Source organism: Heterodontus francisci, chromosome 32 (genome assembly GCF_036365525.1).
Source record: "Heterodontus francisci isolate sHetFra1 chromosome 32, sHetFra1.hap1, whole genome shotgun sequence".
NCBI lineage: Eukaryota > Metazoa > Chordata > Chondrichthyes > Heterodontiformes > Heterodontidae > Heterodontus > Heterodontus francisci.
Window position 1 is genome coordinate 35,954,915 of NC_090402.1, and position 27,155 is coordinate 35,982,069.

At 41.7% G+C, this 27,155-nt stretch overlaps 1 protein-coding gene across 1 annotated transcript in view; it reads left to right on the top strand.

Annotated features, from left to right (window-relative positions):
• The window catches only part of pappaa (pregnancy-associated plasma protein A, pappalysin 1a), a 316,273-nt gene that overhangs the window by 195,835 nt on the left and 93,283 nt on the right, over positions 1 to 27,155 (top strand). Inside the window, exons 15-18 of the mRNA XM_068012691.1 lie at positions 7,598 to 7,781; positions 10,406 to 10,616; positions 16,895 to 17,066; positions 22,192 to 22,339. Coding sequence (XP_067868792.1) covers positions 7,598 to 7,781; positions 10,406 to 10,616; positions 16,895 to 17,066; positions 22,192 to 22,339 — 715 coding nt within the window. The remainder of the gene's footprint in view (positions 1 to 7,597; positions 7,782 to 10,405; positions 10,617 to 16,894; positions 17,067 to 22,191; positions 22,340 to 27,155) is intronic.

Below are 27,155 nucleotides of genomic sequence, written 5' to 3' on the forward strand. Positions count from 1 at the left end.
AATCTCTTGTTCTTACTATGTTCCTCATCAGTCACATTGACTAGTATCAACTATTGTGAAGCAGCATTGTTCTCAGTGTAGCTTGAAGCTTGATGTTCCATTGTGTTGCCCCACATTGTTCCACAGAGTGGATAGATGCACACCGGCATCTACAATTCTCTTTGTGACAAATTAATGGTCTTTCTCATGTCTTGGGGAGAGAGGAAGGGTGCAGGAAGAGCATTGACTGCTTTCACCAGCCGAGTGGTGACTTTGGCACAAACTGATAGCAGGTTGCTTACTTTGCCTTGCTTAGCATGGCAACAGTTTCTTATCTGGATAGACCTTAAATAAAGGGGATTGAAATTAAGTGTTGTGTGCTAACATCAAGCAGCTGATTTTATATTGCTACATTTACCAGCAAAATGTGTACCTTTTCCATATATTAAACTTCATGCGAATGATATGCTTGGAGTTATCACAGCACTGTTGCAAACTTGAACTTTAGATTTTAGATTTTTTTTAGATTTAGATTTAGATATACAGCACTGAAACAGGCCCTTCGGCCCACCGAGTCTGTGCCGACCATTAACCACCCATTTATACTAATCCTACACTAATCCCATATTCCTACCACATCCTCACCTGTCCCTATATTCCCCTACCACCTACCTATACTAGGGGCAATTTATAATGGCCAATTTACCTATCAACCTGCAAGTCTTTTGGCTGTGGGAGGAAACCGGAGCACCCGGAGGAAACCCACGCAGACACAGGGAGAACTTGCAAACTCCACACAGGCAGTACCCAGAATTGAACCCGGGTCGCTGGAGCTGTGAGGCGGCGGTGCTAACCACTGCGCCACTGTGCCGCCTTTCAAACCTGCCCGCCAAAGAAATTAGTGAGCTCGAACTCTGCTGCACAGAAACACCTGAGCTAATTTTTCCCCTCTCTCGCCTGAGGGTGCTGATACCAGTTATAGTGCCAGAGTGCCATCCTGGCCAAGATAAGCACTCTTCACACAAACTGGGCATCAAATTTGGGACTTTCCTGGGCTATGTGGCTCTGCCACATATCAATGCCCCAAAAGGGAACTTTGGCATTTGTTAAGTTCTAAGCAGAGGAAGGGAGGGTAAACAAACTGAGACCAGACAGCAGATAAATAAGAATTTTTCCCATTTATATTACTGTTTACACATACGCTCAATGCTGGTAATGTATTGAAATGCCATAAAAAGTTGCAAATTGCAATATATATTACAATAGAATTTATTGCTTGTTTTGATAAATAGTCAAAATGAGTACCATATCTGATGGAGTACTACAGCTGAAGTCAAGTCTGAGGACTTTTTTAAAGAATTGATTTAGGATCCCCAAGTTAGTCCGATGTTTGGTAGCAGAAACTCATTATTACATCACATTAAAAAGTTGCAGGGTTACAATAAGTACAACTACACCATTTAAAGCCATGTTCTCCATAATTCTCCACCACTGAGTCTGTATTATTCTAGTTTAGTGAAGACTCCAGTGCAGCTCCTCATTATTACAGTATTGAATGCTGAAAGGATATAAAATGCAAGCCCTTCGTGACCTTCTGCCACTGAGACTGTCTGTGGAGGTTCCCATTGTCCCAGATATATAACCCTTCCAGTCTCGCATACTCTCTCTCACTACAGCTGCTGCACCCATGTTCACAAAGGCTTCTGTTGCCATAGACACATGACTTTTCCAGCCAGCTCATAACAATTACAAGAAGGAAAGCTGCAACCTAAGCCAAACCTAAGCTATCCAACTAACTTGAGGCAAGGTGCAAAATACCATATTCAACACAATAGGGTTTTAATATTTTGAAAGTAAGTGCTACAAACAGAATCTCCTGTGCTTTGATAATAAGAATGTCCATAACACAAATAGTCTCAGACAAGGACCTCAACATACTATTAGTTTAACCATATTTACAGCTTATCAAGAGATGCCTGTAAAAATTCTTCAAAGAAACAACACACAGAAAAAAAATTGTCTGGTAAATGAATTCAAAATGGATTGTAATAGATTTTGTTTATCTAATGCTGAACATAATCAATAAGTTCAGACCATCGTGTAACATGTGCAAAAGGTATTATTAAATTTGAAGTTGAGCAGGAGCAATTTTTTTTTTGAAGTTCTGAAAGAAAAGCACTGTTGCTTTTGGAGTCCCTGAACACCAATTGGCATGGGAATTCTCAAGTGGCTGTGCTACTGAGAAATCCAATTCTTTCTGGTGGTTAAACAGCTTTTGGAGCTCTTGATATCTGAGCAGTTGTTGCACTAGGTCTTCTATAGGTCATCTTACCTCACAGGAACTGAATTCCTTTGTCAACACTCCTTTGTAAATTGAATGTTCTCTTTATGCTGTGACTCTGGTGCCTCTGTTGTGTTGTGATTTTCACCGTACTGGTGGTAAAAATTCTGTATCCACACTAGCGTGGCCTGGTACTGGTGAAAGTGACCTTACTGGCAACATGTATTCACATTGTTGGAATTGTAAATGGTACCATTCCAAAGTGCACCTTTAATTTGCTTTTATTTTGAACTAAAGTGGTGTCCTATGTGGCCATCTTATTTTTACAGGTGAAATAAACTGACTCCTTACAATCACTTGTAATCAGTAACATTTTCGCTCACGTGCAGAGGTGACCAAATAATATTCTAGGCCCATGTTTGAGCAGGCCTCCATTATGGGGGGTGGGTGTAGAGGGGGACAGATATGTTTTCATCTTCTGCTCCACAATGATGTGACCGCGCAACAGGACCATGGCACCCGGCTCAAACGCTCTTGACATTGTACATATGGGTGAGCTGTGTCGGCAGCGAATAATGAAATATGGCACTCGTTACAGGACTGTGATCAAAATTAAGCAGGGGGAAGGGAATCAGGTGACCCCGGTAAAGCAGAACAGAGATCACCTGGTTTATAATCATCCGAAACTCCGAGGCTAATTTACACCAAACCTATCCGCAGGACGCTGACGACATTGGGTAGCCCAACCATTTTATGCTCTCACCTCATGTTCCTTTCTATTCATTTCAATATTGACTGACGCAATCCTGTTGGTTTCTTGCCCACTGGTTAGGTTAAAATGACCCCCTCAGTGTTAAATTACAATCCTTGTTTTACACCGTACTAGTCATTCGGCTTCTGAGGGGTTTGACATTTTGAGCCATGTTTTTGCCACTGAGGGTTGACATCATGTCATATCCTTGAAGTGTGAGAGCATTAATGATCTGCCACCTCCAAGAAAGGGTTATCAGTGATTTATGACACCTCCACAGAAAGGTTTCAATGGTTTTGGAAACTGCTGTTAATTGGCTCCATTCACCAGAGGAAGTGGATGTTTGATGAGCAGGAATATCAAAATATGTTCTACTGAATGATATAAAGGAATAACATCGTTTGTAAAAATAATTTCTTTATCCACATCAAATTGAAATTATTAAATTATTTATTTAGAGCAAAACTGCAAATTCTGCTAATCTGAGAGAAAATACTGGAAATAAAATGTCAATCGGTTCATGAAAGAGAAAAGATAGGCTAACATTTTGGAAGGGCTATGAGCAAAGAGCAGGGAAGTGGGACTAATTCGATCACTCTTTCAAATGGCCTTCCTCTGTGCAGTATGATTCTATGTTTTTTGATGAATTCATTAATCAGATAGCCATGGGAATGAACTCTCATGTTTCCAATCGTACAGCTCACTTGTTTAATAATACACGGCAAAATACCTCAGGTAAATTATGTGGCTGTAACAATAGGGCGGCACAGTGGCGCAGTGGTTAGCACCGCAGCCTCACAGCTCCAGCAACCCGGGTTCAATTCTGGGTACTGCCTGTGTGGAGTTTGCAAGTTCTCCCTGTGTCTGCGTGGGTTTTCTCCGGGTGCTCCAGTTTCCTCCCACAAGCCAAAAGACTTGCAGGTTGGTAGGTAAATTGGCCATTATAAATTGCCCCTAGTATAGGTAGGTGGTAGGGAAATATAGGGACAGGTGGGGATGTGGTAGGAATATGGGATTAGTGTAGGATTAGTATAAATGGGTTGTTGAAGGTCGGCACAGACTCGGTGGGCCGAAGGGCCTGTTTCAGTGCTGTATCTCTAAAACTAAAACAATTCCAAAACACAAAGATCCTTCTGTGAATCACTCATGTCTCTGAACTCCAATGACTGAATAAGCAATATAACGGCTACAATTTAAAAAAAAATAATAAATTGAGTTTCAGATCCACTTATTAGGTGAATGTTATAAATTTAAGATGTTAGTAGTATGACTGCAGCATTAAGTTAGTGAAGGAGGAGACGTGTGCAGGTAGGAGGCTTATAATGCAAGTCACTGTTTCAGTATGCAGGGGAAGGTTTTCTTGCTACATGAGCATGATAAGAATCAAGCTATCCCTGTAACTTTATGTTCATTTGTTCTGATTTATATGTAAAAGTCAATTACTGTTTAAAGTAATTTTTTTTATATGTTTCTATACCTTCAACTGCAGCAAACAATTGGATTAAACTTGAGACATTTTTTCTACTTTTTCTTTCACACCGGACTGTGTTGGCTGCTTACTGTATGTGGTTCCGTGGTGCTGGTGCCAGTATCCCACACATGTTCATGCTGAGATTCCAAATATTAGTCCATTCAGCCATCAAGAGTATCACACCAGAGGCCATTCCTATCCTCATCTAAGCTGCACAAACCTGAACTTTCCAGCAATATCAAACAGGAGCTGGACTTGTGGACAGTTGCTCACCTTTGTGCCCAGGGCCACTGTGTTCAATTGTGGTGCTGTTCCCCTACAGAGATTAGTGATTTTAGCACAGGCCAAGATTTAAGTCTGCGATATGGCTGGTCTGTATACCCCTGCGGGATACTGGCATTGCATTTTCCCACCAAACCATCAGGGAAACCAAACCGCTGGCTTCCAATGGTAACTCGAAGATAGTTCATCAGCCCACTTCAGTGGTCAGGAAAATATTTATTGTCGAAAAGCATATAGAAAACAACTGAGTATATCAGATCCATAAAACAAAGTGATATCTTATTACAATCATCAAATTGATAGACAGCACTATGAGCAATATAACTTTGAAAGCTGATGATATTTTAAAGTACAGAGATCACACAGCTTGAGCAGTTGAATCCTTCAATGGAGGTGGTGAGGAAATCATTCTTTTGAATTGGGCTAAACTGAAGCATTAAAGGGGAGGTATACTGCACAGGATTACAAACAATGCTTAGCCACATGAAAGCATGCTAGTGCTCTACATACAGTCATGCCACCCTGCTGAGTTTCATGCATTGAAACTGCTCGTCAGAGAGTGATTTTTGGGTCAGGTTTCCCTGTGGGAAAATCACGAAGTGCTGCTCTGGTGGCAACACAAATGGGAAAGCTTCTTAACGAAAGACCACCGTTTCCATTTGCAATGTTACTGGAGTGCAGCACCAGTGCAGGGCAAGTTTAACCAAAATGTATGTTTGTTTGCTACCTCAGAAAAATTCAGTTTGAAAATGTAAATAAAGCAACAAGGAGAGCCTGACAGATGTCACGCACAATCCACTCATTTACAGGACTGTCAGTAATGGGGTCTATGCCATTGCACGCACTACAATTCTTCACTGGATGTACTGCCTGGAATGCCTCAATCTGCTGGATGTCAATAGTTGCAAAAATGAACAGTTCCCAATGGTATATGGGTTGGCCCACCACATTGGCTCTGGTATGCCTTTCAGCGTCGCTAGTCTGGACAAAACTTTCCTCAACCATCAAACATCTCAACTATTTAATGAGGACGATCCTAGGGTCCCTTCAGTGCAGAATCCAATTGGTCATTAATTGATTGCAGCATTTTTAACTTCCACAAATTAAAGTGAGTCCATTCTACGCATGTGAAGAAAAACATTCTGACGTCAGTCCTAAATCTGCCCCTTACTCATTTCAACCACCCCTATTCCTACAGTTTGAAGGACGTATTTTGGACATCCCTTTTACATGCATTTACAATCTTGTATTCCTCTTTCAGATTGTCTTTCTGATGCCTCCTTTCAAGGGTGAAAAGCCCCAAGTTTCTCCTTGTTTGTGGTCTTCTGGGATTAAATGATTGTAACTTTACAATTTAAATGGAGTCATATCTCCCTTAAGAGATCATTGCCCAGTTATAGCATTTACAATGACTGGGAAATTGGTGTGTCATTATCATATTAATATACACTGAGGTCTCTATTGTTCTAATAATCTGCCTGCCCATATTAAATAGTAGGCAGAATGAGCACTTGCCTTTCACCAGAGAGAAGACAAAAGATAGAAACTAAGCAACACACATGTGGAATTCAAGTAATATATTATTCTCAGTATAAATCCATTTGGAGAATCCAGATTAAGATGTGTAAAGTTTACTTGCTGATCAAAACAATCTCTTATGCTGTCCAACCCCCCACTGTGCTTTTCCCCCTCAGATTATCAAATGGAGCCATTTACTGTGCTTAACAAACTCGAAAGTGGAATGTGAAATGAGTTATTAAATCAAAATATATTATTACAGGGTAACAGACAGCTGCCAGTATGTTACAGGACAGCAAGCAAGTCAAGCAGAAAGGATAATTCCATAAAACGTTAGGCTGAGGTTTGAGTGATTTCTATATCTCAGCTGAAACCCAAGATAGAATTTTTGCTTCATAGCTCAATCACAAAAATTTGTTATTCACGATATGTCATTTCCCCCAAAGTTCATTGCCTGTCCACCTCTCTCCCCTCCAAGACTCAATTTAAAACCTACCTCTTTTACCAAGCATTTGAACACCTAATGTCTCCTTCTTTGGCTCAGTTTTGTCTGAAAACGTTCCTGTGAAGCACCTTGGGACATTTTACTACTTTAAAAGGTGCTATATAAATGCAACTTGCTGTTGTTATTTTTTTCAAGATGTTCATTTACGCAGTGAATTTAGTTGGAGGCAATGTGACCAAGCAGAAAGGGTGATTTGGGTAAAAATCTAAAAACAGCTAAAAGTGTAGCACAAAACTTTATCCAACAATACAAGAAACTGCTGCACCTTATATTGCATGAAAACCTTCGATGGCTCAGGGCTAAATACACTGTCTGGGGTGGGCTGAGCTACACAGATCAGAAAAGGTTGGTACAGTGTTGATCTCATTCAAGGCAGCAACTGGGGGTGTTGTAACTGGCTTCAACACCCCATCCTATGGAGTGGGAAATTCAGTTTGGATTCCTGCTCCTGATCCTTACAAAATGAGCCCTGTTGGAAAGTTTTGCATGTAAGGACAGGAATAAGATTGACTATGGTGCCTCCATAGTCTGATGGCAGGGGTTTGCTGTTGACTTAAACGCTAGCATGAAACAATCTTAAAATCTCCCCTCAACTGCACCAATTCCGGGTCTCCAGACCAACGAAAAAGAAATATCTTCAACTTTTGTGACTTGGAAGGTAAAGCTTGAAAAAAATGTGAATTATTTGGCTTGGCTTCACATCAGCATGTAAAATTTAGAAGGAGTAATCTTTCCATGATTGCCATTTATAGATTCCGTGTTGAACATTTCTATCCCGTGAATTAAAGATAGTGTGAATTCTGTTTCCAGTCTGAATCAATGATGACAGTCACTTGCACAGATGGAAAATGGAGCCAACAAGTGCTTTGCGAGCCTGTAGACTGCGGGATCCCTGACCAGTACCATGTCTACCCTGCCACCTTCTCCTGCCCTGAAGGGACCACATTTGGAAAGCACTGCACCTTTCAGTGTAGACCCCCTGCCCAGCTACGAGGTAAGAAAAGACATGCATTGAAATCCATCGGGCACATCTACTTGCTTGCTCATGAAATAAATGTAATGTCACAACTGTTACCATGCTCTCACCCCCTCTCTGAACCATCAGCTCAACAATCTGAATCTCTAGAGTCACTAGTCAGACAATCTTTTCAGATGCCTGAGGCAGTGGTCCAACTCTTCATCGCTGTCACCATACCCCTTAGTAATAAAAGTGTCAGAGCAAAACGTGAACCTGGAAGCACTATGCTAGTACTGATTGATGCACTGTGCAGGATGTGTGCTTATTTAATGTGGGTGAGTGACAAGGTCTTACCTCCCCACTAAAATAAAAACATTACTATCTGCAGATTTTGCTCACTCTATAAAACTGTACAGCAAACTAGCATACAGTTTTGGATTCAGACAACTGCATCCTCTGGGTGTCACGTTCCAGGGGTGGGAAGGGAGGAGAGGGGTTGTATAGATAAATTATTTTGGTGTCACACACACATTAGTCACTGACATGGTACAATATTACAGCCTATTATCGCTGCATTTTCTGCTCACACCTTCAACAGCCAGTGCCATGCAGTCAAGTCCAGAAATCTTTCACTGTTGTTTGAAGGTTTTATACACATCGTTAAATTTTATTATTTTTAATCTTGTTGCTCCCATCAGGATTGAACCAAGAGAAGAAACTGAAAACATGGTATATGCCAGATTTTGAATTAAGCAAAGACTATTTCCTTTTATTAGGCACTGACAAGGCTGCACATCTGTAGTGGTTACACACAGATGTGGAACTACTAAAATAAGCAGCTGAGGGGAGGGAAGATGCACATCTTGATCATCTTGACTGCTCTCTTACCCTTTTCAACATTGCGGATGTCCTAAATTATGGGCCTTGGTCCCACACTGAGGCTTTGAGTTAAAATAAGACAACACTGACATGAAAGCTCAATATAAGGCTAATTTGCCATTTAAGCTATGATTAAAAAGTTGCATATGTTCCCAAAATATAAATTATCTTGTGGCTTTATGGTTCTGTTGACAAACCCTAAATGCAACCGAGGTTGTAAAATTTCAAAATAAACATCAAACTCAGGAGATTGTAAATGAGGTGGCATGCAAGGAGACATAACTGGGAAGACTTGTCTTTGAGGAGTTAATTGCTGATGCATACTTATGTGTGCAGGAAACAGGAGGGTAATCCAAATCTTTCTAAATGCACGTGACTTCATTGAAGAAGTGGGAGATTGCTAAATGGCTATTTGATTGAAATCAACAGTTAATGAAGCAACAACACAAGGCATGAAATGGAAGTCATCAGGGTGTGCCACTGAGAGAATGATATGAACAGAAACTAGCATATCATATGTACAACAATCAGCTTAACAAATTTAACAGCTATCGACAGAATAGCCAAAATCAAGATCAGTTATTCAGGAGATTTTGGAATTGATTGATACCTAGATTTGAGGTAGAGTAGATCCCCAGTAATTGACTAAGAAAAATAGGAACAGGAGAAGTTCATTCAGTCCCTCACACCTGCTCCCCATTCAGTTAGATTGTGGCTGACCTGTAACTAGCCTCATTTACCTGCCTTGTTCCATATCCCTTGATAGCCCTACTGAACCAAAATCTATCAATCTCAGTCTCAAAAGTCCCAACATCCACAGTCTTTTCTGGGAGAGAATTGCAGATTTCTACCACCCTTTAAATCAAAACGTTTTATGTGCACTGTTGAGTGAGGAAATGAGCTATACAAATCACCACCGGCCTGTATTGAGTTGGCTGATCTCAGACAGGCCATGGTAGGAGTGCATCCTTGGGCTAGGGAAGTGAAAAATCAGGCAATGCTCCAGTTCCAGGTTGCGAGCCATGTCTCCTGCTGGAGAAAGTTCAGGTGAGGACAAGATCAGGTTCACTTACAGTGCCTCCCATGCCGACACTCACCAGGAACTGCTGTGCTCTGTGGAACCTTACTTCAGGATATGACAGGAGAGCAGGGGGCTACAGTGGGGGAATGGGAAAGTGCAATGAAGTATGGAGAGTCAGACATCCTCCCATCAGTGACATGAATATTTCTTGCCTCAAGCGGGCAGAACATTAAGCTTGTTCCTTGGAACTTGCACAATCAAGTTCAGACTGCATATATGCAAGATCTCTCTTCTTCCAGTAAAAGTACATTTAACTGAAAGCTTTCTTTCCCCCACCCATCCCCCCAATTATTTTTTCAGTAAATGTTCAAATGCGTCAAACCAACAAGTTACTTATTGAAATCCGTCAGCCTAAAACAACAATACCAGTTTTTTTTTTTAAATTGTGAGTAACTTTAAGAAAGTTGTAGGGAAGTGCTGCCAATAAAAACAAACAGCTCAAGGTTCAAGGGTAGAAAATGGGATAGAGTTTGTGTGAGTGAATGCCTTTAGATATATTTTGTGCTGTAAAACAGTGCTTAGCTGTGGTTTGTAACAGTGTGTACAGGATATGCGTTTCTGGGGAACTGTGAACAATTTGCTTTCCAGATTCATATGCCAGCAATTCCAACAAGGTTGCTTTAGTTTCTCGTCAATGAGGTTTCTGACTGTGCCAAAAATGAGTCTTCTATTTGAACTAATGCAATACACTGTTCTGCAGGGACCAATAATACTCTAACCTGCCTAGACGATGGACTGTGGTCTTTCCCTGAGTCCCTTTGTGAACTGATGTGTTTAGCGCCTCCTCCTGTGCCCAATGCCATCCTTCATAGCTCACGTTGTCAACATGACGGGCACAAGGTTGGTTCAACATGTAAATACAAGTGCAAGCCGGGATACCATGTCCCCAACATCTCAAGAAAGATAAGGAAGTAAGTATTTCATGCACTGATAGATTGTTGCCGGGGTGGGGATGGGGGAGTTTGCAATAAATGAAGCATCATGAGGTAAATGTTTCTGTTGGTTCTGGATTTGAAAAGATCAGCTGAGGCAAACTGCAACAGAACCACCACGAGGTATACAATTCGTCTGGGGCAGTTGCGTTTGACTTCAATGGGACAAAAAATAAAAATCGGCCCGGAGTGCCAAAATGGACTGCTGACTCACTATTGCTAGTTTTGTGTGGTAGTGCAAGACCAACTTTATACCCTCGTGGGATTGAGGCCAATTGCATGATTCTATTATTTTCTTTATACCTACAAAGCAGATCCCCATGATACTATTTACATCAGAAAGCAAGCTTAGAAATTGGTTAAAGGTGTCAGAGTTATGAACTAACAAATAATTAGGGTTTTCTTTTAAAGTTTCTCCACAAGAATGTAGAAAAACATTTGCTTGCATGCTAACGTAATGCCCAGTGCCGTAATGTTAAAAACATGTACAGAGAAATCGCACTGTTTTTGGCAGCTAGATACCAGACTCCAATGATGTTACCTTATTTGGCATGTGCTATCAGCAATAACTTCTTTGATGCTAAATTGTGTTTTAATTAATATCAGCCACTAGACTGAGAAGCACTGCTAGCTTGTTGCATATGTCAAGCTACAATAAGCAGCAATGAACAACATGTTTCACAATTCACAACCAGTAACTGAGCACAGATTCTTTCTCTGTCAACGTTGAAGAAAAACTCTTGTTTCCCTTCTTCAAATATCAAAATTAATTCTGTTTGCTAATAGTTTTGCTGCATAATGGAGAGAAATGAATCCTTAGGGAGCTGACCAACTGATGTCAGCTGGTTAGCGCTGACTGACTTTTAGGCACAGTGAGCATTTCTGAAACCTCATGCATATTTAATTAAATGCATGCAAGTAAAATAAACTGATAGATTGTCTTAAATTTTAAAAAAACAAGGTGAGGAATTCCTTTTCTTTCCCCATTGGCTTGAAAGGCTCTTTCTCCATCCCCTTAGTCTGTGGCTATGGCATTCGATATTATCTAAAATTAATACCAATTGTCTTTTGCGCTCATTATGAAGTATTATTTTCTCGACATCTGTTGTGTGTGTGGAAAGGAATTGATCAGAAAGGTCACACTCAAACCCAATATAAATTTCCCCTTCAGCTGAGGTGTTCCAACCAAGGGCCTAACCTGACAATTCCATTTAGGTGGACTTTAGCATGATAACTGGGTAATTCCATGATGCAAGTGGGAGCCACAGTCAAAGGGAAAAGCAGTCTACAATGTTGCAGCCTTATCCAAGCCCTAAAAGTACAGGATTGTGGAATTACTCCGACCATTTGAAGAACAGAGAGATCCCTTTACGCGCTGGCCAACATTCCTCCCTCGGTCAGTAACATCACAATAAAACCCTTTTTCAGTATGAAATATAAATCAGGTTTTTTTGAACAAATTTGCTCTCTGTCTGCAGTAAAGGATTTTACCCCTCTTTATTTCCCTACGGCATGTACCTTCTCCAGTTAGGAAGGCATAGAAATACATAGAACTTACAAAACAGAAATTAGAGAGATACAGCACTGAAACAGGCCCTTCGACCCACCGAGTCTGTGCCGACCATTAATGACCCATTTATACTAATCCTATATTCCTACCACATCCTCACCTGTCCCTATATTCCCCTATCTATACTAAGGGCAATTTATAATGGCCAATTTACCTATCAACCTGCAAGTCTTTTGGCTTGTGGGAGGAAACCGGAGCACCCGGAGGAAACCCACGCAGACACAGGGAGAACTTGCAAACTCCACACAGGCAGTACCCAGAATTGAACCCGGGTCGCTGGAGCTGTGAGGCTGCGGTGCTAACCACTGCGCCACTGTGCCGCCCCTAATTCTTCTGGAAATAATGCAGTGGATAGGAAAGAACTATTTTTAAATATAAGTTACTTCAATCTGAATACTTGTTAAAGTGTAAAATAAAAAGTGGGAGAGTGGGAGGGAAAGCACAGGACAAAGCAGCCCGCTTAATTGGCACACCATCCACAAACATTCACTCCCTCCATCACCGACACGCAGTGGCAGCAGTGTGTACCATCTACAAGATCACTGCAGCAAAGAACCAAGGTTCCTTGGACAGCACCTTCCAAACCTACGAGTTCTACCACCTGGAAGGACAAGGGCAGCCGATGCATGGGAACACCAACACCTGCAAGTTCCCCTCCGAGCTACATACCATCCTGACTTGGAACTATATCGCTGTTCCTTCACTGTCGCTGGGTCAAAATCCTGGAACTCCCTTCCTAACAGCACTGTGGGTGTATCTACCCGACATGGACTGCAGCAGTTTAAGAAGGCAGCTCACCACCACCTTCTGAAGGGAAATTAGGGATGGGCAATAAATGCTGGCCTAGCCAGCGATGCCCACATCCCATGCATGAATAAAAAAAATATACTTCTAATACATTTGTGCAGGCAGCTTTGGTGAAAAATAATGCTTGGACTTGGAGAAAACCATCATGAACTTTTCTTCGAGTCCAGGCAGACCCTCTGCTGCAGAGTCAACATGGTTTTGTGAAAGGGAAATCATGTTTGACAAATTTTCTTTGAGGATATAACAAGCAGAGTTGATAAAGGGGAACCGGTAAATGTAGTGTATTTAGATTTCCAGAAGGCATTTGATAAGGTGCCACATAAAAGATTATTACACAATATAGGAGTTCACGGTATTGGGGGTAATGTATGAGCATGGATCGAGGATTGGTTAATTCATAGAAGATGGCGAGTTGGGATTAATGGGTTTGTTTCAGGTTGGAAAGACGTAACTAGTGAAGTGCCACAAGGATCAGTCCTAGGGCTTAAATTATTTACTATCTATATTAATGACTTGGAGGAGGGGGCAGAGTGTAATTTATCCAAATTTGCTGATGATACAAAAATAGGTGGGAGGGCATATTGTGATGAGGACATAAGGAATCTGCAAGGGGATATAGATAGGTTGAGTGAGTGGGCAAAAACTTGGCAGATGGAGTTTAATGTAGGAAAGTGTGAGGTCATGCACTTTGGTAGGAAGAATCAAAAGGCAGACTATTATTTAAATGGAGAGAGACTTCAAAAAAGTGCAGCACAGAGGGATCTGGGTGTTCTTGTGCATTAAACACAAAAAGTTAGCATGCAGAAGCAGCAAGTAATTAAGAAGGCAAATGGAATTTTGGCCTTTATTACTAAGGGGCTAGAGTTTAAAATAGGGGAGTCTTGTTACAACTGTACAGGGTGTTGATGAGGCTGCACCTGGAGTACTGTGTACAGTTTTGGTCCCCATATTTAAGAAAGGATATACTGGAATTGGAGACAGTTCAAAAGAGATTCACTAGGCTGATTCCGGGGATGAAGGGGTTGATTTATAAACAACGGTTAAACAGGTTAGGCCTTTATTCATTAGAGTTTAGAAGAATGAGGGGTGATCTTATTGAAACATACAAGATTCTGAGGGGACTTGACAGGGTAGATGTTGAGCATATGTTTCCACTGGTGGGGGAATCTCGAACTAGGGGACATAGTTACAGAATAAGGGGACACTCATTTAAAACTGAGATGCGAAGGAATTTCTTCTCTCAGGAGGCTAGTGAATGTCTGGAATTCTCTACCCCAGTGAGTTGTGGAGGCTGGATCACTAAGTATTTAAAGAGGAGGTAGATAGATTTTTGAAATATCGGGGAGTTGAGGGCTATGAGAAGCTGACACGAAAGAGGAGTTGAGGTCTGGGGTAGATCAGCCATGATCTTATTGAATGGTGGGGCAGGCTTGAGGGGCCGAATGGCCTACTCCTGCTCCTAATTCTTATGTTCTTGTGAAACACATCTCGGAAGAATTAAACTTACATTTATTTCCCCATTTCTGCTAAGATTGAAATTCTAAGTATTTTTTTACATTTGTAACTATCGTTATCCTGGTTGCAAGTATGTGAACATGCTGCTTCACTGGGTTTAGATTTGCATGGCTCCATAATTCCGATGTAGAAATACGTGAGCCAGTTATATCAGTAGAAATGTAAGGAGCTGTTGAGTGGACATTGCTTTCCCAAGGGCTCCCCCCACTTACCTTACACTTGCGTTTCGGCAGTTCAAGGATCTTGCCAATTGCAGCAATGTCACCCCGTGGGACCTGTGGATGGATATTGCTCTCCCACAAGGCAAAATACAGAAAATATAAATGTAAAAGCACCTATAGGTGACAGAGTTACCCATTGTATTGGAGGTCTCATTTTCTGTCCAATGGGGTGGAGTTAATAGGATGTGGATTTTCCCCACAGTGCAAGTTTCTAAACTCAGCCATTCTGGCACAGAAGATAATGTTTCTCCACAGCGAGGAAAATACTTTTACTTATGAACTCAGACAGAATCATTCCATCAGCACCTCCTTGTAGCGAACTATTAGTGGTAGAGGCAAGGCAGTTGGGTCCTTCGCCCACTCTCATAGCCAGACATAGGAAAAATGACAGAAAGCGAGTTAAAATATCAAGCAGCTAACTCAACAGGATTTAAAAGAAATGGGCTGAATGTAATTTTAACTACCTTTGGTACATTGAAATGCATTTTTAACAAAATCAATAATGCTCATTATCCAACAACTGCCCTTTGGGAACACACTGTCTGGGATGACCAATCATACACTTGTCAGGCAGGTCCACTTACTGTCAAGATCCATGCTGATTAGATTTGATAAGAAAGGGAACAATCCTGAGCATGTTTGCCAGATTTTAAGGGGGAGCTGGAACCATTGCATAAATGACATAAATACCATTTTAAAATAAAAACAATAAAAACAACTTAAACTGTACCATTAAAGACAAACAAATGAAATGTTAGAACAGTACAACTCAGACTATGTGAAAGTAGTATTATATACTAATAGACAACACTGTAACCTTGACATAATACTTCCATAATATCAACTAACCTCTTAATTCACTAAAGATTCTGCTTTAGGACTGTAATTTGATTCAGTTATTTATATCCTGCTGTGAAATATGTAACTATATTTTTGCTGCAGTTAGGAAACCAGAAGTACAGTATTGAAATATTTTGTCCACAGAAAGCATAAGTGTCAATTTAAATCATTCAATTTGAAACCTTACAATCATTGTGGACATTCCTTCTATTTATGTTCAAACTTTAAAATGCTGGTAATAAATACGAAGGTCCATAGTGCATGTTATTCACAAATGTAAACAGTTTGAAGGGAAAAGGTTGTAATTTAATCTTGGAGACCTGCATCCTCATTATGTGGAAAACCAGACTTGCGGTGGTCTCCTCATTGAATGGATTTTTTTCCAAGAACTTCTTAATCCTTCACTTTTTTTCCAGCCTAGATTTGCAACGTAGGTCTCAGCTCAAACCCAACACCCTCTGACACTGGCCTATTGTTTGCTTCCCCCTTTCCTCTGCATTGGTGGCAGCTCTGTTCTGCACTCTGCAATTCTCTTCCTAAGCTTCTCAGCCTTACTACATCTCTCTACACTGTCAATAACCCTCTTTAAAAGTTCCAATAAAAGGTTTTCAGTCACCTCCCCAAACACTTCCTTTTTTAAAAAAATAATTCTTTCATGGGATGCAAGCATCTCTGGCAAGGCCAGCATTTGTTTCCCATCTCTAATTGCCCTTGACAACTGAGTGGCTTGCTAGGCCATTTCAGAGGGCAGTTAAGAGTCCCATTACTGTGGGTCTGGAGTTACATGTAGGCCAGACCAGGTAAGGACAGATTTCCTTTCCGAAAGGGCATTAGTGAACCAGATGTATTTTTACAACAATCAATGATATCTTCATGGCACCATTGCTGAGCTTAGCTTTCAATTTCAGATTTTAATTAATTAACTGAAACTAATTAATTGAATTTAATTCCACCAGCTGCCGTGGCAGGATTTGAACCTGTGGTGCCAGGGCATTAGTCTGGCTCTCTGGATTACTAGTTCAGTGACATTACCACTATGCTACCATCTCCCTTGCTGGTGTATGATCTCTCCTGCCCCTTCTCTGCTTCCCTGCACCTCCAGCATATGAAGAGCTTCAGGATGTGTTAAAAGTAGGATAAAGGTACTGTTATGTGTTATTCTGTGAGGAAACGCTGAAGCAAGTGCACCAAGATCTCCTTTACAAGTTTCCGAAAACTCCTTAGTTCTGGGTTTTAGCAGAGATTTTGACATAGCTAACTCTTCCAATATATTCCGTTTCTAATTTCAGTTCTTAATTTTAAAGGAGGAACTTCAAAACAAGGTGCACAGAGGATGGAAGCTGGCAGCAGGGAGTGTGCGTTCCAGTTATGTGTGAGGCAGTCCCAGCAAAATTTCATGGGTTTTACCAGTGCACAAATGGCTTCCAGTTCGACAGCGCTTGCTGGATAAACTGCAGTGATGCCAACAATCAGACTGTAAGTAATGAGGATTACAAATGCTTTATGTGTGGAAAGTTCGAAAATTAGCTTTCAAGCAGGAAAACTCTAAAGGAGAAATATTGCCGCCTGTTTAGTACAAGGAAAACTTACTCACTAATTTTGCCTCACAAAAATCTTTACAAGGATTTTTGTTCTGTTTTATGAGGGTTTCTCTCAGCAGACTGACTCACATCACTGTCTGAGACTTTCTAATGTGCAGTGCAAACAGTTTTCTGTACAGACGGACACCAGTTAATGGAGATGTGGTTAATGGGGGTTTTCCTATATTAGGAAATTCCAAGCCTTTTTAGGCTTTCGATGATTTCCAATGTTTTTCTCAATGGCAATGAAGACGGACCAATCAGTGGGATGATTTTATTTCCAGTGGACGGAAGTGACATCTTAGACAACACTATGAGGTAAATTTTACGATTTAGTTCTCCCAGCGCAGAACTCTACCTGGGAGCACATAGCAGAAATTCAGGCACTCAGATTTCGCTGTTTGCTTCATTTTCACAGAGCTTTGCATTAAAAGTGCTGAATCGTAAGATTAAAAAAAACAAGAAAGATCTGCAGTATATTTTAACATTACATCTGTGTGTCTGGATGTCACACTTTGTTAAGATGCAGAACAGTCTTTTAAAAATAAAGAAAGCCAGTCACTTAATGCTCCCAGCCTCATTGAAATCTGGCAGGCAAACTGCAGTCTTGGGATGCTGCAGCCCAGAATATTTTTGTGAGCCCTGGAAGAGTATATCTGCGTTTATAGGTCCGACAAAAAAGCAGGAATTTTACGCCACCCCAACGAGCCAGATAGTGGTAGAGGGGTGGCGTCAAATTGAGCAGGAGGCTCCGGGAGGCCTTCCCGACCCACTCCCACCTCCGCCCCACTTTACGACGGGCGAGGGGGAGCGAAATACAGGCCACCCACCCCAGGCCAATTAAGGCCCTTAAGTGGCCAATTAACGTCCACTTAAAGACCTTCGTCCGCCTCCACAGGGATTTTACTCGTGGCAAGCGTCCTAGAGACGGGAAAGGCTGCCCAGTGAGAGTTGTCAGCCTCTCCGCAACCCGGGGAGGGAGCCCCTGACAGTCGGGCACAAGGTGCCCGATTGAGGCCCTCCCCTGCTTCCCCAACCACCCCCAGGACCCAACACGCCCCTCCCCCCCCAAATGACCACCCTTGCCTCGCCGGGGCCTGATCGATTAACCCAGCGAGGCAATCCCAACTTACCTGCAGTCCTGGCTCCATGTCCTCGGCTGGGCTGCAGTCCCAGCAGTGGCCACCACTCCCGGCGGCATGGTGGGACTATGAGCTGCCGGCCCAATGGTTGGCCGGCAGCTTAGTGAGGCGGGACTTCCTCCCTCAAGCAGGTGGAAGTCCCGCCTTGGAACAATTAAAGCCCAGGGACCCGTAAAATGCGGGACAGATCCCCAGGCTAGGTTGCAGCGGGTTCGCCACCGACATTTACGTCGGTGGCCAGTTCCCAGCTGCCCGACGTAAAATCCAGCCCAAAAAAGTTACCTTTAACAGGACACCTCAGTTCTATCAACCGTGGAACTGGTGCACAGGCTCCAACAAGTTCATGGCAAAGATGGCAATCAGGGTCCTATTTACATCACAGGGCCTCAATTTTCATATTAAAAGGGACTATTGCATGAAACAGGCAAAGCTTTGGGCACCCAGTAGTAGGACCTTTCAAAATGGAGCCTGCAGCAGAGCCGGGCAGGAAGGCCACCAAATCCATTTTGAGGCCATGGCTGCCCTGCTAACGTCAAGTGAAGGCAGTCAGAGTCGATCCTTCTGTGTAATCTGACTCTCTACGAGGAATGCCTTGGGAGATCTGCTTGTAACATTATCTGTCATCACAGTAATATACATGTAGTATATAAGACTAAGAATGGCAAAATGGGTGTTCAGGAAAATATTTGTGCCCATAGATTGAAGTACTGTAAAAACAATTTTCACTCAGAGCTTTTAACGTAGAAAATGCCACAAGGCACTTCAGAGAAGCATAATCAGATAAAATTTATCAAGCCAAAGAGGGAGATATATGGGTGGGAGGGAGGGGGGGGGGGTGACCAAACCCTTGATCAAAGAGATAAGTTTTAAGCAGGGTCTTAAAGGAGGAAAGGGAAGTAGATAGAGAGAGAGTTAGAGGGAGGCTGTTCCAGAGCTTAAGCCATAGATGGCTGAAGGCATAACATCAGTGGTGGGGTAAAGGGAGTGGGAAAAGTAGAAGAGACCAGAGTCGGAGGAATTAGAGTTTGTGGAGAGTTGTGAGGTTGAAGGTGGTTATAGAGATAGGAGCAAGGTCATGAGGGATTTGAACTTGAGAATCAGAATTTTAAATTGGGGGACCACGAACCAATGCAGGTCAGTGATCACAGGGATGACAGGTGAACCAGTCTTTGTATGGGTTAGGATATCGGCAGCAAAGTTGTGGATGAGCTGATGCTTATGGAGGGTAGAGGATGGGAGACCAGCCAGGAGAGCATTGAAATAGCCAACTCTGAAGGTGATACAAAACATGTGTTATGAACATTGGACTTTGTAACATAGTTATGTTTTAAAAACTGTGATTTAAAAAAACTTGAAAACGGAGTCTGAGAAGTCAGGTGACCTTACATCCGAAGCACAAGAATGAAATCTTGGTTACCAGGACAACAGAGAACACAGATCAAAGAGCTTTTTGAAAAACAGAAACTGTAGGGGCATAGCACATGAAGAATAATGGGCTTCACCCTCCCAGACTTTCGGATCATAAACAAAGAATCAGTGATTCTGAAGATCGAAATGTACCAGGCAGCTGTTTACACCTGGGAAGACCCAGGTGACGGTGCTGAAACCAGACTTCTGGACTTTGCATAATGGAAAAGGAAAATCAGCTACTGATGTTTAATTCTAGATAAATTTAACAGATTTTTTGAAGGCAAACAGGCTGCAACAAAGGAAACCAGTGGTGACAGCCTCAAGGGAGAGAGAGGGAACACCTGCTTTCAGATAATACCGATACAGTGAAAGTCTGCGAAGACTTGAACCCATTTTGAAAGTTGAGGTACGCGGAGAAATAAAAGCCCAACAGGATCACTGGAAATTGCCTTATTCATGGATGTCCAGGTTGAAAGTGCTTGGAGAAGTAAGCAAAGGGGACATGGACTTTCAGGAAGGTCTGGGAGATCCACCCCATTGCAACTGGGAGGAGATTTGGACTTTTAACTACAAAGATTTCACCATCAAAGAGGACTGTGCAACATATAAATGTGGTATGAGGGTTTCAACTCTTTTAATAAGTGAAGAAAATACCTTTCTTTGTAATCTGGGGTATCAGCTACTTACAAAGTACTAGTTAGTTAATGGGGGTTTTTCTCAGTTTAGTTGTCAGAATAAAAGTCTTAAAACATGAAATCATGTCGTATAATTCTTTAAATTAGTCTGGGGGCTCATATTTCATATTCTAACTTTAACCATCTCACTGATTGTAACACATGGATGAGGGTTTCAAAAGCAGACAGTCTGAGGCAGGGCAGAAATGAACAGTTATGATCATGGCAGTAGGCGGTCATAGTGATGGAGAGAATATGGTGATCAGAAGTTCAGCTCAGGGTCAAAAAAGATGGTGAGGTTGCAAACACTTGGCTTGAAGCAGATACAGTGGAATCAGTGATGAGGGAGTAGAGTTTGTGATGGGGGCCCTCGACGCTGGCTTAGGTCTTCCTAATGTGGCTCCTGAGACACTACAGCCTCGCCCTTGAAGCCTAGTACAATTCAATTTTTTTTTCCTGTGCTTTGTCATGCTAGACCCCCACCTGCCAAGAATGAGGCACATTAATTTTGTCATGAACATTGATTTTAAACTGTTACTGGAGTGAAGAAAGGACTTGTTGAACAGATCAGCCATGGCTAGAAAAGATATTTGCATATTAACAGACAGTGTTTGGAAGGTCAAAGCAGCCATTCCCTGATACATTCAACCCACAATGGGCTTTTGATCGCCAGACGTTGAAAGTGGGGGAGCTCATATTCCAAGTTGACTGCTAAGATGGCCGAATACACAAACAGACATGGTCAAACCAGCTAGTCACATGACTAACCTGCTCGGCAACCTGAGTTTTTTGAATTTGTACCAACAGTTTGGGCAGAAAGTCTGTTTGATCCTGAGCTGAGAAGATCTCTCTCCTGTCTGCTCCCATCTCTTTCTCACAAGCTTCTGAATCCACTGAAGACACATGAACCCCAAGAGAGAAACGTCTCCAACAGCGAACAAGGTTTAAGAAGAATACTGGGCCCCAACGAAAAGCAAGAGCTATCTACAATCAAGGACTCTACAGTGAGCTTGAATGACCGTAACAACAACTCTTCAGATATTGCCTCAAACGTTTTCACTTTATTTTTCTTCTGCTCTCTTCTGTCTCTATTTGCATGTGTGTATCGCGTATGCATGCTAGCGTGGGTGCGTCATGTATCCGTAGGCGTCAACCGAATTAGAGTTTAAGTTTACTAAATTTCAACTTTTCTTCTTTAGACCTAAGAAAGCCTGTTTGTGCTGGTTTCTTTGCCTTATAATTGGAAAGCGGTGAACAAGGATTCATCAAGGGGGAGCTAAAAACACGGTGCAAGACCACGTGAAGGCTGAAAGGGAACCCTAGACTTCTTTCTCACCTGGTCTTCACAACTTATATTTCTTATTTGCTGCTGTCTCCTGTTTTGAATGTTGTGGAACTGGAGGTTTGGGCAGAATTGTCTTGGCAACTCTATTGTCTTTTGGTGGATCAACCCCAAATCAGAACACTGTGGCCAATCAGTATCAGCAACTTAAGACAGATGGAAATAAACGGGAACAAGCATTTAAATTATAAATCTTCCCACTGGCTCGCTGGTAGACACCTTGAAGTCCTGTAACCTCTGAAGACCAAAGCATGGACGTCCCTGCACGAAGCACAGTAAAATAGTAAAACTCAAACCTGTACCATAATGAAAGCAGCTTGAGTGCAAAACTACATGATTACTATTGGTTTATTGTCAGACATGTACTGCTGGGCCAGGTGCCAATTTAGACATCATAGGATTCATGTCACTGAATATAGATCATTAAGGATGTGCCCATGTAATGTTTTCTAGGAACCCATCAATAACTTGATTCGCTGTAGGAAGGATGGAACATGGAATGGCTCATTACAGGTCTGCAGCTCAATGAAAGGGGATTGCCCTCAGCCTCATCGTCTCAACAGTCAAATTAGACTGACCTGCAAAGATGGCTACAGCATAGGTAACACAATGAAGGAATGGTGTTAAGATGATTTTCAGATTCAGGAGTTAATTACATAGATTTCCATAGAATTAACAGTAGAGAAACAGACCATTCAGCCCAACTAATCCATGCTAATATTTATGCTCCACGCAGGCCTCATCCCACTCCTCTTCATCTAACCTTATCAGCGTAACCTTTTATTATTTTCTCCCTCATATGTTTATCTAGCTTCCCATTAAAAGTATTGCATTTTTTTCATTGCAATATAATTTTTCAAGCTTTGCCCACTGAAAGTATCAAAATTGTAAGCTCTCTCGATGGCTTATTGGGTTAACACAATGCTTAGTGTGGTGCTTCTGTTTACTGTAGAGTTATTCATTTTGAGAAATCTACATGGACGCCTGCCCTAGCTTATTGGCCTAGACATGTCAGTAGTTACTTAGGGTTCACACCAACTGTGAAACTCTGATCGCAGTTTCTGGCCACTGATCCTGTAGGATCAGGGGGCAGAGTCTGCATGAGTGGGCCTTCAGCAGTTTGGGGTGCATCAATGGCAATATCCATTAAAAGACCCTAGAAACATTAGTGGTTGCTGACTGCCTGGGGTGAGAGGGGTGGATTTGAAGAGGGTTTGAGGAGTGCCCCTCCCCTGAAATTGTAATCTGGGTGCACCCACAGCCAACTCCCCCCCCCACCCAACTTAAAAAAGGGACTGCATCAACCTGATCCTAGGGGTTGGACCTTCAACTAACCCTCACTTTTGTTGGATCAGGCAGGCACACCTGCTGACACCAGGCCTCCTCGTGTCAATCATACTCAGGTCCCACCTGAGGACCTAGGAATTTGTGAAATTTATGACCTACCAAATCGCCATTTCATGACCACCCCTTACATCAATGGCATTGTAAGGGTGTCCAAAGACTCTGTTCCCCTCAGGATCATCTCAGAAAGTAGCACGATGCCAGGATATGACCTGCCCGACTTTACAACTGTTCCAGAGGACCTCCAGTGGACTTATCCTGGAAGTCCATCAAAACAGCTGTCCATTTCTGAGTCCACAGTTTAGTTGCACATATAAAATAGTAACAATAGAGGCTGCTTAATGCCCCAGAACCATAGTCCAGTCAGAATCAACACCTTTAAGAGAAGGGTTGCAGGGGTGGGGGAGCGGGGGAGGGTTGGTGAAAGCAACAGTATTCTAAATTCTATTGATACTGGAATTTATTGAGCTCTGAAATGTATTAATTTATTATGCTAAATAAGTTTTATGAAGATCACAACTCATGGTTTTTCAACGTTAAATAACACTGAGGTGGCATAATGGCATAGCATATTGGCATTACCATGCACTGCACCATAGACAGGGTTATAACAGTTTGTGCCTGCAAATCCTCATGTGGCAGATCCCCAACCTCATTAGGTTATCAGGCAGAGACTAGTTGAAAGGGACGAAATACTTTCCATTGAGAAAAGAGGGCATACAAAAGAACAGATCAAGGGCTTGATTTTTAGCCTCCGTGGGGACCAGGATCGGAGGCAGATGGGCACAAAAAATAGTGCCGCCGGCCTGCAAAGCAGTTGCCTGGCTCAATTCCGTCCAATTTCACAGAGGCAGGATCGGAGGAGTGGGGAGGGAAACGCAGCAGGGCTATCTGACCACATGTGGTGAATAATCGATCCAACTCAGTAAGGGCCACATAAGGCCAATTAAAGGAGGCCAACTGGGATTTTGCAGTCAGCCTCCAGGTTCCCACAGGCATCAGAGGCCAGTTTAACTGCCTGGAGATGGCCACCCAGTGACAGATCCAGGTGTGGCTGGAGCCACAGGCAGCCCTGTGGAGGACGTTCCCCCCCCCCCCCCCCCCACAGTGGTGGCCTGGCTGCAAAAGCCAATTTTTTATTTAAATTTTAAAAAGTGAGACAGGGTGCCTACATTTTGAAGCACCCTCTCCCTTACATTACATTCCATTACAGTCTGCTGCACCTTTCAAGCTGGAAGCTCTCTGATTGACCCTCCAGCTTCAAGAGCCTGCCCACTGTCCTCAATTGGATGGTGAGTGCGTCCTCTGGCCATTAATTGGCCACTCCAAGGAAAATCACATTGTGTGACTGTTTTCCACATAGTGTTTCCCAGGTAACATTTTGTGTATCATAGTACCTTGCCCTGCCTCAATCTGGGAAAATAAATATTAACAGTTGCTGAAATTTTATTTCTGATTACATGATACATTCTATTTTATTTCAAAAATTATCTCCAGAAGTATTGCTTAATTACAGAGTGCAGCGAGAACAATGCAAAAAAAATACATTGACCCTTGGTAATTGTAAACGAAAATTTTCTCTCCAGATTTCCTGTACTTTGCCACGTATTAAAGTTGCAGCATTCCTTTCCAAATAAACCTTTGACCTAATTTAAGAAAATTGAAAATCTGTCAACCAGTAATTTTCTGATGAAACATTGCTTTTTAAAAAAAAAATCAGTGAGTACAGAGAGGTCAGGGCTGAGTTTGAAGTTTTTAAAGTACAACAGGAATGGCCAGAAATACCATTGAGTTTAGTGTCAAGTTGCATAAAATTTATTATTTGAAAAAAAATAGTCAAATTGAAACAAGACTTGAGGAATTCCAGTCATCATAAGTAGAGCTAAAAGTCAGTGCCTGCCTCTGCTGTTATAATATTGCTTGAGTGAGAAGAGGTCTGAAGGTGGCAGTGAATTCTAATCTGGTTTATTGGCACTTTATAATCACCTACCTCCACAACATACCTCCCACTATGAGCATACAAGAGCTTGAGTACAAAGTCACTATGCTGACCTTTGACCAGTTCATAACAGGACCTTCCACATCCTGACCTTGGAGCAACCTTTCATTATAGATCAAAACTTCTTTTTTTTAAAAAGTTTTGCTTCAATAACTAAAATCTAATTTCCGAGCTTTTGAATGCAACTATAAATGTGTTCTACTGCTGCAAATGCAGCTGTTGGCCTCTGTAGGCTTTCAGATGGGTGAATCTGTGTTTATTGCCTACTCTTAAGCTCTGTCTGCACTCTGGGTGCGATATATATATTTAAAAAAAGCCTGTTACAGACTCTGGTTTGCTTAAGCAAAAAGCACCATACAAGCTGTAAATTCTGAAATAAATGGCACCCTGCCCTGTTAAACATGCGGCCCCAATGGAGCCGCCTTGATCATTGGATGCTCAAGTCATTGGAGGACATATTCTCTAAAGGTTTGAAATTAATTAGTATAAAATACAGTGGTGAGTTTGAGGGCACCCTGTCTATGCTGTTTATTCAGGCATGACTGATGTCTGATTAGTTAAGCAGAAAGGAGGAGAGAGAGAGATAGAGAGAGACAGACTGACAGATTAGTATCTGAGTTAGGGATTGTGGAGCTATCCATAGTGCTTAAATAGCTTTGCCCCATCAATTATGGAACTGCTGGGCTCCATGGAATGTAGTATGTGCTGTGAGTGCGTGAAGGAATTCCATTGCAACAGTCTGCCTTGCAGAAATTTATTACAGATGTTGCTATAGGAAGAAAATAATGAATGGATCCAAAATGTGTGCTCTTTTAAAATTATTTTTACATTAAAATATGCAGAATAAACCAAAATACATATTGTATGCAACATTGATTGAGGAAGTGTGAATACCATCACTTTGTTTTAAAAGTCAAAGAATTAAGATTCCTTTTTCTCTCATTTTCTTTTCCCCCTTTTTTAATTATTATTTTATTATCGGTATTAAACTTAATGACATCTTTGCAGGACAGGATTCCTTAATGTGACTGAGCCCGGTGATGTGGAAGAATAGAGTTAAACAGATACATTGACAAGCCAAGTTCACTGACACACTCTCTACTAATGTTAGCACAGCTGCTTTGAGCTGGCCCCAGCACCATCACAAACTGACCATGTTTCAGGTTTGGGTTGCAAACCCTACAAGATTGGAACACAAAGCATGGAGTAGCCACTTTATCTGATTAGAGCATCTACTTGGAGCTCTTAAAAGAGACAGAAAGAGCCTCTGACTCTTTCAAAACAAGAAGTTATAAAGAATTAGGATGAATAGTTTTCTATTCACTTTTGCTGAATTTATTTGTTTTCTGAGTGTCAAATACATCATCGGGCACAGGCTAAAAAATTTACTGAGTCGGTCTATGTGAAGGTGATGAATTGACAGGCACAGTTGAAACAGTGTGCTGAGGTTAATAACTGTTTCCCTGTTGCTGCTAATTCAGTTCTCTTACATAATTGAACTCAGTAATTCCTGCAAGGTAGTCATGCTAGATAAGGTGTAGGATTTTAAATAGGGAGCAATTTAATAGGAACCACCTGAGAACGTGCTCTTTTTGAGTCTGTAGTTAGCCTAGTCATAAAGCTACAACCTACTAAGTCAACCATTATTAGCAGTTCCACATAAAGATACATATACTCCTTTTTAGACGACTACCTTGGAAAATATGAAAATATTTTAGAGTTCCCTCTGCAGTTCTTCTTGCTTGTTAAAATCCTTCTGCATGCTCACTCAAAGCAGCTTTTGGGCTAACATTGCAACTTGTGTTGTTTACATACAGGTGCATTGTGTCTGTTAGAGAAACCTCTTGCTAGAATTTTCGCAATTGCTTGAGACTGCTAAAAATACACAGGTTAGCACCTTTGTTAAAATAGCAGTCGGATGTTAACCATTAGTGTGCTAATATAGCAAAGCACAATCTCACACCATTTGATTTTAACCATTCTTCAATACATGCTGCTCCTATCTCCCAGCATCAAAGGAATTACAGACAAAAAAATACAGAAATCAGGATAGCACAGAGATCAGTAGATTCTC